This window comes from Octopus bimaculoides, chromosome 27, assembly GCF_046866305.1.
Source record: "Octopus bimaculoides isolate indiv1 chromosome 27, ASM4686630v1, whole genome shotgun sequence".
NCBI lineage: Eukaryota > Metazoa > Mollusca > Cephalopoda > Octopoda > Octopodidae > Octopus > Octopus bimaculoides.
Window position 1 is genome coordinate 5,266,683 of NC_142954.1, and position 12,500 is coordinate 5,279,182.

General features: G+C 35.6%; 1 protein-coding gene across 1 annotated transcript in view; it reads left to right on the forward strand.

Moving 5' to 3' along the window:
- LOC149130808 (uncharacterized) overlaps nucleotides 1-12,500 on the forward strand; it is a 73,553-nt gene that overhangs the window by 259 nt on the left and 60,794 nt on the right. The window contains exon 1 of the mRNA XM_089343752.1: nucleotides 1-74. This exon is cut by the window's left edge and continues 259 nt beyond it. Coding sequence (XP_089199878.1) covers nucleotides 1-74 — 74 coding nt within the window. The remainder of the gene's footprint in view (nucleotides 75-12,500) is intronic.

The window sequence follows — 12,500 nt, forward strand, 5'->3', positions numbered from 1 at the left end:
CCGAACTCGATTCGCCTTGGATTACCTCATTCCATGGAGTTTAATATCGCTCTTATTGCTTACCCACTTCGGAGGTAAGTTCAGTCAATTTTCGCTTAATTTTCATTTTCTTAATTAGTCAATTCTTGTTTTAACCTTGTTTTGGTTTTTGTTGTTATTGTTGTTACTACTACTACTACTACTACTACTACTACTACTACTATTACTACTACTACTACTCGTTGTTGTTATTGTCGAAGGCTGCGAGCTGGCAGAATCGTTAGGCACGCCGGGCGAAATGCTTAGTTGGTCTGTCTTCACGTTCTGAGTTCAAATTCTGTCGGGGGTTGACTTTGCCTCTCTTTCTTTCTGGGTCGATAAAATAAATACCAGTTGAGCCCTGGGACCGATGTAATCGATTTACTCTCTCTCTCCCCTGAAATTGCTGGCCTGGTGCCAAAATTTGAAACCGTTACTATTACTACTACTACTACTACTACTATTGTTATTATTATCCAGTAGTCTTATTTTTATAACGTGCTTTCACTGCCCTACCGAGCGCAGCTCTGTGTACTTTGGGTATGTGCTGTGGCTTGTGGTGCTCTTATTTTTGCTTTATTGAAAGTGTTTTACACAGGATGTGTGCGGTGCCTTGTAGTGCTATTTTCTGTATGTTATAGATGCTTGTAAGTTCTGGTGTTTTTGTTATGTATTTGTCTGCGCTCATTATGATAAGAATTGTTTCTGTTTTTAGACTCCACATTCGAGTTACCTTTATTTCCAGATCTTTGTATTTTGAAAATTTCTCCATTTCTTTTAGAGAAACATTGTCATCTGTAGGTGTTGATACATCGATTAGAAAGCATTCTTTTTTCTTCGTGATCTCCGACAACTATATCTGGCCTATTTGCCTTGATTTCTCTATCTGTGTGTATTGGCATATCCCAGAGTATAGTTGCTTTCTCATTTTCTGTGACCTTTTCTGGCGTATGCCTATACCATCTTTTTTCTGTTGTTATTCTATAGTGTAGGTATAGCTTCCAGTGTATATAGGTCCTAACTCTGTTATGTCTGTAAATATATTCCTTCTTAGCCAGGACTGGGCGGCCAGAGACAATATGACTTGTTTCTTCTCTATTTCCACATATTCTGCAGTTGCTTGTGTTTCTTTTCACTATATGTTTTTGCTAATTTCTGGTGGGAAGGCTTTGATCTTGTGCTGCAATTAAAAATCCTTCAGTCTCTGCTTTGTGTCCTGAGCTTCTCAGCCATTGTTGGGATTTTGCTTCGTCTATTTCTGTTCTGTTTAGCTTAACCTAGTATTTGCCATGAAGGGGCCTTTCTTGCTATCATTTTATCATGATCCGTTGCTGTTCCAGTTTTAGTTTGGATTTCATTTGTTTTACAACTTTTGTTATTTATTATTCTTCTTCATAGTTGTTAGGTGCTATGACATCTTGTTTGTATTTGTCAGCTTCCTTGAAGACTGAGAACAGTTTTTTGTTTTGTTCGTGTTTTGCGACTATTTGTATTAGTTTTCCTTGCTTCTGAAGTAAGTATTTCTGTAGTCCTATAGTGCCTATTTTGTAATTTTTTTTTTAGCTGTATAAAGCCTCTATTACCTTCGATACGTTGTATATATAACTTTTCAGATTTTGGGTGGTGCATCCCAAATCCTGTCATTATTTTTCTTGCTTTCTTATCTGTTTTGATAAGTTCATTTAGAATCCAGTTAAGAATATTGTAGCCGTAACTTATAACCGGGACGGCTAGAGTGTTGATACCTATTATCTTGTTTTTCACATTGAGCCCTGTTTTCAATATTAGTCTAACTTGTCTACAGTATTCCTTTATTATCCTCTCTTTCATTTGTGCGTGTCGTATCGTATCTAGTTCATTGATTCCTAAATATTTGTATGTCTGTCTTTGGTCTAATTCTCTAATTTCATTTGCTTTATCTAGTGTGATGTTGCTACTCTTAACTAGTTTTCCTCTTTTCAAGGTTGCTTTGGCACATTTGTCTAAGCCAGATTTCATGTTTACTTCTTTGGTAAATCCATGTACTGCCTGTAGTAATGTTTCCAGCTGTTTATCATTTGCAGCGTACACTTTTAGATCATCCATATATGAGAAGTGGGTAATTGATTTGCCGTAACAGTTGTATCCACATCGAGTTCTATTTAGCATGTCAGATAGAGGTATCAGTGCCAAGCAGAAAAGGAGTGGAGAGAGTGTGTATCACTAGAATATTCCCCTTCTAATTGGGATGGCTTTGGATTTTGTGAGTCCCTCTTTTGTCTGGAGCTGTAGCACTGTCTGCCATTTATTCATGAAATGTTTTATATATTTTAGGATTATTGGTGTTACCTTTTTCATGGCTAGAGTTTCTAGGATCTATGTGTAGGGAATACTATCAAAAGCCTTTCAGTAATCGATCCAGGCCATACTTAGACCCTTCTTTCTGCGACTGTCTTCAGTTATGACTTTATTGATCAGTAATTGATCTTTACAGCCGTATGAGCCCTTGCAGCATCCCTTCTGCTCTTCTCGAAACATTGTTTTCTTCCAGATGTTTGCTCATTCTCTGCGATATTATTGCAGTAAAGGCTTTGTAAATTGTAGTGAGACAAGTTATTGGTCCTTAATTTTGTGGGTTTGCCGTTTCAGTAGATTTGGGAATTAGGATAGTTTTCCTTTCCTTAAGCCATTCAGACATTGTCCCAAGCCCTGCTAGTATTTCATTAAATTTCTCAATCAGCTTTTTATGTGTTCCTGTTAGGTATTTTAACCAGAAGTCGGGGATCTTGTCGTGTCCGCGTGCCTTCCAGTTGCTTAGTTTTGGTAATGATCTCTTCAGTTGTTATAGGGGTCCAGAGTTGTTCAGGTGCTGTGTTCGTTGTTTTGATAGATCTTTGCTGAGGTTGTTCCTTCGCCAACCATATTTCTTTCCAAAATTCTTCCACTTCTGCTGTTGGTGCTGCATTGATCTCTATTTTTATCTTTGCCAAGTTCTTTGTGGAATCTTTTGGGGTTGTAGTTGAACTGTTTCTTTTGTTCGGTGCGCTCTCGGCGGCCTTGGAAAATCCTGATCCGTAACGGTTTCTCATACCGGAGGATTCTTTGTGCTTTTGCAAGGATATCTTGCTTTAGCTGTCCTTTTACCTCAGGTATACCTTGTTCTGTAATTTTGCATTTACGTAGTATTTTTCTTCTCTTCTTGTTGCTTAGTAGTGTTGATTGTCTATTAGTTTCGTTAAGGATCGACAAATCCTTTCTCTTATTTTCTATTTTTTCTGGATATTATTTATCCACAGGGTTTGATTGGGTGGTGATGCTCCTGTGTGGATGGGTTTCAGTGGGTATCCAGCTTCTTTTGTGGCCACATAGGCTTATTATTATTGTTGCTATTATCATTATTATTATTATTATTATTATTATTATTATTATTATTATTATTATTATTATTATTATTATTATTATTGTTCAGTAGTTTTATTTTTATAACGTGCTTTCACTTCACTACCGAGCGCAGCTCTGTGTGCCTTGGGTATGTGCTGTGGTTTGCTGTGATGCTCTTATATCATTATTATTACTATTATTATTATATTATTATTATTGTTCTTCTTCTTCTTCTTCTTCTTATTATTATTATTATTATTATTATTATTATTATTATTATTATTATTACTATTATTATTATATTATTATTATTGTTATTATTACTATTATTATTATTATTGTTATTACTACTATTATTATATTATTATTATTATTATTATTATTATTATTATTATTATTATTATTATTATTATTAATAATAATAATAATAGTAATAATAATAATAATAATAATAATAATGATAAGCTGGCGAGTTGGCAGAATCGTTAGCATGCCGGGCGAAATGCTGAACAACATTTTGTCCGTCTTAACATTTTGAGTTCAAATTACGTTTTAACATTTTGAGTTCAAATTACGTTTTAAACAGCATGAAAACAATACAATGTTAGCTGAGATTTCGAATTAGCATTACGAAGTGTTTTATGTCAGTAATCCAGGAGACATTTGCCCCGCATTTGCTCATTATATAACAAGAACTCCTCGACAATGACCCTGTAATTTCCAGCTAAGAAGGATACAAGGAGACGGAAGAAGAATGATTGCTTAATCAGTCACGTGGGTGTTTCTGATCTACGCAAGTCATGTTTATATTTGAATAGATATCTTTTTTAACATATTGTCTGTTTAGTTTCAGTAGCCACATCAATGGACAACTATTGAATAACTTACAAAGCTATTAAATTTGATGTTATTTCATGAGCGATTAACGTTTCAAACGCACGAACGTATCAGGTTACCGGCAGTTTTATAACAGTTCAGTAAAGTTCTAAAAAAAAAATGTCAGACCGCAATTGTACGATAAAAACCGTGAAACTGCAATAAATAAATACAAAAATATACAAATATTCACGAAATATTCACCCTTGAAAATAACTTCAAAAAAATTAAAATATTGCCTGCTTAAAGAAATCTAAAATATAAAATGAGACTGTACAAACAACTTGTATTTTTGGAATCACGTTCACTTAAAAATATTTCTAAATGATTAAAATAGTGAGTTTAACAAAAACGAAAATAGAAACATTTACTGTAAAAACAACTCATTTTTTCTCGTTGGCAAATTAAAGTCACTAAGTCTTTTGCTTGTGTGTGTGTGTAGGGGGGGGGGGAGTAAGTTGATTACATCGACACCAATGCGTAACTGGTACTTATTTAAACGAACCCGAAAGGATGAAAGGAATTTGAGCTCAGAACGTAGCGGCAGACGAAATACCGCTAAGCATTTCGCCCGATGTGCTAACAATTCTGCCACCTCGCCACCTTAATAATAATAATAATAATAATAATAATAATAATAATAATAATAATAATAATAATAATAATAATAATAATAATAATAATAATAATAATACAGTGATGCAGTACCAAGCAGTGGAATATTCTGCTGAATACTACAGATCTGCTTGTCAGTTGTTTGACTTTTAACCAGCTGAGCATGTCACTTAGTAGCCGACGATATGTGCATCCCTGATCACGAGCAAAAGTAGTGGGGGAGCATCATAGCCATGTGTTGAGAGGAGTTCTTTGGGGTTTGATAATTCACCTCTGGAAACATGGGTGTTTTGTTGAGCATCCTTAAACAAACATTATTCAGGGACCTTTTTAAGTGGGAAGCGCTACTCGAAGAAAATTCTAATTGGGCCCCACCTGCCTGCAAGATCATGTGCTGTTTATCTCGATATAAGATCACTATGTCGCGTACATATGGTTGTGATGCATGTGCCTAGTGTACCCTTATCAGACGGGTAGTCATGATGGGTATACTGGGCTTCGTATATTTTGCCCCAGTGTCACTTTGATGGCGTGCACTACTCTCTCATTCAACAACAACAACAATAATAATAATAGCAATAATAATAATAACAATAATAATATTAATGCGTAGCTTATCTACTTCGATCTAACCGTTAATACCGAATTATTTACCAGTTAAAACGAATAATAATGATGATGCTTTAACATTCAGTTTGTCAAATAAACACCTTTTACGTTCCTTTTCCACAAATTTTTTAGTAGAGTTTTGGAAATACGAAAGAAGTAGATAGATACAACGCAAGGTAGAACAAATAGACCGTCATCATAGATTACGAACGCAGATAAAGGATTGTTATTCTAAGAAAGATCAGAATATACGTAGCGATACTTTCCAAATTTATGCAAACAAACTGTTCAGCCGAACATTAAATAGATAACATACTTGAAGACTACAAGAAGAGATGATGAGAGAAAAGTAAATATAGATTTTAAAAAAAGCTCTTTCGGAAGTGTAAAAGGGTATATTCGAAAGAAAATTCTAGAGTGATAAAGCGAAGTTTATCAAGGATGCAGGGTGGTTAGAAAGATCTCAGAGAAGTATTGTTCTCCTTGAAATGAAGTAAATATGGATTATCAATAAATGGTGACGTTTTGGGGACGGTGATGATCGGAAAGGACTTGGGTTCTCTGCAGGAGAGAAATCTGAGAAATTAAATAAAATCTATAAACAAAACACGGAGTCGATGAATTAAGTACCAGTTGAGCACTAGGGCTGATGTTATCGACTACCCCATTCTCGCGAAATTGCTGGCCCTGTACCAAAATTTGAAACGATTATTATTAATATTATTATTATTATTATTATTATTATTATTATTATTATTATTATTATTATTATGATTATTATTCTTGAGAAAGCAGCGCATGCCATCAAAGTGACACTGGGGTATACCCATCATGACTACCCGTCTGATAAGGGTACACCAGGCATATGCATCACAACTACACGTGCGTGACATGGTGATTTCATATCAGGATAAACAACGCATGACTTTGCAGGTGGATCCCAGTTAGAATTTTCTTCGGGTCGAGTAGCCCATCCCACACAAAAAAGTCCCCGAATAAGGCTTGTTTAAGGATGTTGAACAAAACACCCATGTTTCCAGAGGTGAATTATTCAAATGCCAAAGAATTCCTCTTAATACATGATGCTCCCCAACTTCTTCTGCTTGCGATCAGAGATTCATATATCGTCAGCCACCAAGGGACATGCTCGACTGGTTAAGGTCAAACAACTGACAAGCAGATCTGTGGTATTGAGCAGAATATTTGCTGAGGTCCATCTTTTAAACCAAGACAAAACATGTACATGGTAACACTTCCAATCAGTTAAGATGTTAAGATCAAAAGCTATGAGGGCCTGATATTGTATCAGGGCATATTATTATCATTCTTCTTCTTCTTCTTCTTCTTCTTCTTCTTCTTCTCATTATTATTATTATTATTATCATTATCATAATCATTATTATTATTATTATTATTATTATTATTATTATTATTATTATTATCGTTATTATTATTATTATTATTATTATTATTATTATTATTATTATTATTATTATTATTATTATCATATACATACAAACACATGTACACACACACTCACACATAAAAAATGGAAAACAAAAACAATAAACTGAACACTTATAATTTCAAATTCAATTAAAATGAAATATTTTATACAAACAAATGTAATTTGTATAAAATATTTAATTTGAACTGAATTTATAAGTATTCAATTTATTGTTTTGTTTTCCATTTCTTATTGATATTGATATGTTAATAAACTGTATGTTTATTTTTTTTTTTTATTTACCTATTGGAATAACATTGTTATTGATATAGGTCATATAAACCAGTAAATTCTTCGTATATTTAATATCCCTTAGGCGTATATTGCATTTAGCTAAATTATCATTATTATTATTATTATTATTATTATTATTATTATTATTATTATTATTATTATTATTATTATTATTATTATTATTATTATTATTATTATTATCATATATATATATATATATATATATATATATATAATAGTATATAATAGATAAAGGATCGTTATTCTATGAAAGATCATATGTAATGATACTTTCCAAACTTGTGCAAACAAACTACTAAGCAACAAAAGCTCAAACATCAAATTGATAACGCACTTGAAGACACTTGACGACTTGATTTGGATTATCTCGTTGAACCGGTGTATTTGCTGGTTGTTTTCAAGCATTTCTTTGAAGGTTAGTTTTTCTCAATTCTACCAAATGCAGATCATAGTCTTGCATGGATGCAGCTCTGGATTGGCTCAAGGTGTTGTTTGCTTATCGAAACTCTTTCATTCTTTTGTCTTCTGTTTCACATTTGACACAAAGACACCATTTTCATCGCTGGTGCCGTTGAAATAAAGGAATCTCTGTGTCCATAAGTAGCCTGGTTTTTGTGCGAGAAAACTGACAGCGATGGAGGAGTTCTGGAGCTGCTCTTTTTCGTTCAGAGCATGTGGCACTCATGCACCGAGTTTTTTGGACCTTACCCATCAAGTGAAGGTGACGGGCGACGGTACCATATCAGCATCCCATCTGCTGGGCCAATTTTCTACAGGATTGTGTGGGTCCTCGAAGATGATCTTGTTCAATCGGTCGTCACTGAACTGAACAGATTAACCGGAACGTGGAGAGTTTGCGAGGTCGAATGTCTCCTCCTTGAAGTGTAAAAACTATTTTGTTTTACAGTTCTTTAATAACACATTTTCCAGACACAACAAACATATTTCGAGCTATTTGGCAGCTTTGGAACCTTGACTGAAAGCGAAGAGGAGCTGGTAGTGAAAAATGTTAATTTTCTTTTTCGACTTGGCACTCCATCTTCATATTTCTGAAAAGAGTTAAGATTTATTAAAATTTAAAAAATAATTAGCAAAAGTTGTAGAGAGAAGTTGAGTTACAAAAGCAGGAAAAAAACCGGTAAAATCCTACGATAAAAATATATTTCCGTGTTAATTCAAATAACACAGGAAAGAAGAGAACGATTTTATCTGAAAACCCAACTTGTATAGTAATTATAAAATTAATCCTCTCAATATATTAATTGCATTTTCCCCTGAAGTTATTTTCTTGATGACGAGTGATATAGAGGGAGATTATAAAACCATTATCTCTATAGAAACCGAATTGAAGAAAATCAATTTTTAAGTAATTAAACGTAACAACCTAATCAGTACCGAATTTATTGGCTTATATGAATTAGATTCGATCTAAAGTATTGAACACCAAATACGATGTGGATGTAATAACATGGTGAGTTATTGAGATCGGTTTTTCTCTTCTATTTTTCTTCCTAATTTTCGTCTTATAGCAGACCAACAAAGGACACTCTACAGAGTCTACTTGATTTGATAAGAATAACAGCCAAACCTCCCTCAAATCACACACTGCCGACATAGAAAAGGATACATCCGGTAATGTCGCATCTGAGTTTGGATAAAAAGCGGAGCTGGTCACGGGTGGAGTGTTTGTGATTATTGGTTTACTTTATTAGAGATGTCCTGTGGCTACGCATTAATGACAACCGTTAAAAATAGCTGTCAAGTCTCCCTCAGTTTACGCTGTGCTGCTTTCTAAAATAGAAAAAAAAATTACAAACGGAAGGACATGTCAGATTATGGTTGCCATGCAAATTCGTAAAATGTAGGAAATTGTCAAGAGAATAATAGATTTGATTAAATATTTCTTCGATGAGGATTGACCTGGGGCCAAACAGCAATGACACTGATGGTGACAACAACGACGACGACGACGACCACCACCACCACCACCACCACGAAGATGACGGCGGCGACATTGACAACTGATAACCAAACTGTCGCTATGGGAACGATGACTATAATATTTTTAGCTAATTATTTTGGCACTATGGCCAACAGCTTCCATGGAAATAATTGTTATCATTGCAATAAAAGCCAGCAGGTGTCACGAAGCCGCCTCTAGTTGCTTGAAATAGTAGTCAAATTTCCCTCAAATCATCACATCTTAGTGTCTACAAATATAACTTGCTGCAAAATGCGGTGAGGCGTCCGTGAATGTTGGAAAAAAGGCGGAATTGTCACGGTTGGAACGACATTTTTCTATATGCCTGCTGCTTGATCAGGACTGAGCTGGTGTCAAACAACTGTCGCCATAGCAACAACAGCAGTAATAGTTGAAATCTACAATGACAATTACAACATCATTAAGAGTGTTCAAGTTCAACAGCAACAATAACAACAATAACCTCATCATCAGCAGCAACAACATCATCATCATCAGCAGCAGCAGCAGCAGCAGCAATGTCAACAGGAATTATATTCGAGAAAAGAAAATGGGAGCACAGCCGACCTACTAGAAATAGCAGCTAAATTTCCAGAAGGCTTAGGTCTGCCCGAGGACAAAGTAGGATACATTTTTTTCAAGATCCACAGAGCAGGACTGAACACGAAACCATGCGGCTGGAAAGCAAACGTTTTACCACACAACCATATACTTGAGTGAAATATATGATTCGATATAAAAACAGGATACAGCGTTCTGAAGCTTCAGTAAACGCTATTTACGAGGGTGTACTGGAAATTTACTGGTTTTAAGTGTCTCCCGAAAGGCCTGGCTGGAAGCCCAACCTTCCGAGTTCTTTTACAGGGCTTAGAGAAACCGAAGGACCGCTTCAACAAGTGTGTGATTCTGGGAGGGAAATGTGTTGAATAAAATCATAATTAACAGATCATCTTGTATTTTCTTTCACCCAAAACCCAGGAATTTTTCAGCAACCCCTCGTATGTGATAATGCGACAATGTCTCTATAGTAACGGCACTTATAGATAATAAAAAAGCAACCGGTATCATTTTCAAATAAACCAGCGAACCGATATTCATTTCTAGGTGTCTTTCCTGTTTTAAGGTAGAACAGATATCATTTTAAAATCAATAGATTCTTGATAATTCCTGGAAGAACATGAAACCAATATCGCAGTTAAGATGCTTCATTTTACAATCGCTAAGATAACAAGAGCTGCATGAACGCTGAAAGTAATTAGCGTCATATTACAAGCGGTTCCATACAAGCATGGAGAATTGTTTATCCAAATGTGATATAGATTCGATGGCCAACCTGAACGGCTCTGTGGTAAGACGTTTACTTCACAACAACGGGATTCCGGGTTCAGTCCCATATATATATACAAACACATACACACACTCGCCCGTATGGGCATTTAACTATGTTTTATTCTCATTATTACCTTCGCCTTCGCCTTAGCGAAGGCGGGTGGAGGCGCGTGGTTTGGTGGTTAGGGTGTCAGCACCATGATCATAAGATTGAGGTTTCGATTCCTGGACCAGGCGACGCGTTGTGTTCTTGAGCAAAACACTTCATTTCACGTTGCTCCAGTCTCCTCAGCTGCCAAAACTGAGTAACGCTGCGATGGACTGGCGTCCCGTCCAGCTGGGGAACACATACGCCATTGAAACCGGGAAACCGGGCCCATGATCCTGGCTAGGCTTTAAAAGGGCGCATTTATTTTATTAGCGAAGGCGGAGATATTGTTTTCAGTCATGTTTGTTTGTCTGTGGACAATATATCTCAAGAACTGGATTCGAATGAAACTTTCAGGGACTGGCCCCAACTGATTTGATTTGGGGATCGATCCGGTATCGGACAAGGATTCTGTATTATTTTTCCTTTTTTTTTTTTACTTAATTTTTGAGTGCAATCGGGTTCATTTTTAGTATTCTCGCTTGTGAAAGTAGTCAAGTTTATTTCAGATGTTCTCATTTTAAAAATCATCTCTGGCTAATCTTTGAGAGGACGTTGGTGTTGCCTGGGCGGAGGTTTGCGCTCTGTGATGTGGTAAATATCCAAGCGAGGTGTATACCGCAGGTTACTCTTCAGGAGAAGGGTATATTGATTAAGCGAAGTTTAATGTAAGTAGGTACATGTCAACACACGGATGTTTCGATCAGATTACACATTCTGTATAGAACGTCAATATTGACATACGCATTATTGGGTTTTTCATGGTGTACGTATGTGTCTGTGTACACACGTCGAGGCGTATGTCTCTATAAATGTGTATTTGTTTTACACTGGAGATTGTCGATTTTGTTTTGCATCATAAAATATCAGTCAATATTTGAAGCTTTCCCCAGTGACATGTTTCAAGTTAAATTAATTCCGCCTATTGTTTGGATGGTTTCGAAGAAAACCATTGCCTGCAGCGGCATATTCTTTCCTGATGACCCCATAAACTTTCTAGCATCCGATATGCAGAGCTTTCGACTGGTTACACTTGTATACTCTCTTTTACTCACTTTTACTTGTTTCAGTCATTTGATTGCGGCCATGCTGGGGCACCGCCTTTAGTCGAGCAAATCGACCCCAGGACTTATTCTTTGGAAGCCTAGTACTACTTCTATCGGTCTCTTTTTGCCGAACCGCTAAGTTACGGGGACGTAAACACACCAGTAAATACACTATTACTGTTGTTTCCGCTTCAATTTTTATAGCACGATGTTCATCTCTATAACATTGGATTTTATTTTTCTAATTTGTAAATATTGTACTAATGTTTTTTCATGCAAAAACATGAAATGAAAAGAAACCCGACTTTATCTTTCAATGCAAAACATCGAAATTGCATAGTATAGACATAGACATATTTCCAAACACATGAACTCATAGGCATACATATGCACACACACACTCACACACATATACGCAAGCACACAGATGCACACATATACATACATATATATTTAAATTTTCATAGAACATTTTATCTTCCCTCTGGCACCTTAAGAAAAAGAAAAAAAAAGGGAAAACACGGAAAAAACGATAAAAAAGAAAAAAAGAGAAAAAAAAACAATGTTCTCAGTGATGACCTCACCCTATCCTAGGAGAGACCACCAACCTCCAACTCATGACTAATTATACAAATAAATAAATAAATGGAAGTAAAAATTGAAGTGTCCGTCCCTACCTTCCTACCTCCCCCTCTCTCTACCTATTTTCTGTTTATCTATCTCCTTTGACCTGGAACCTCACCTCCTCCCCCCAAA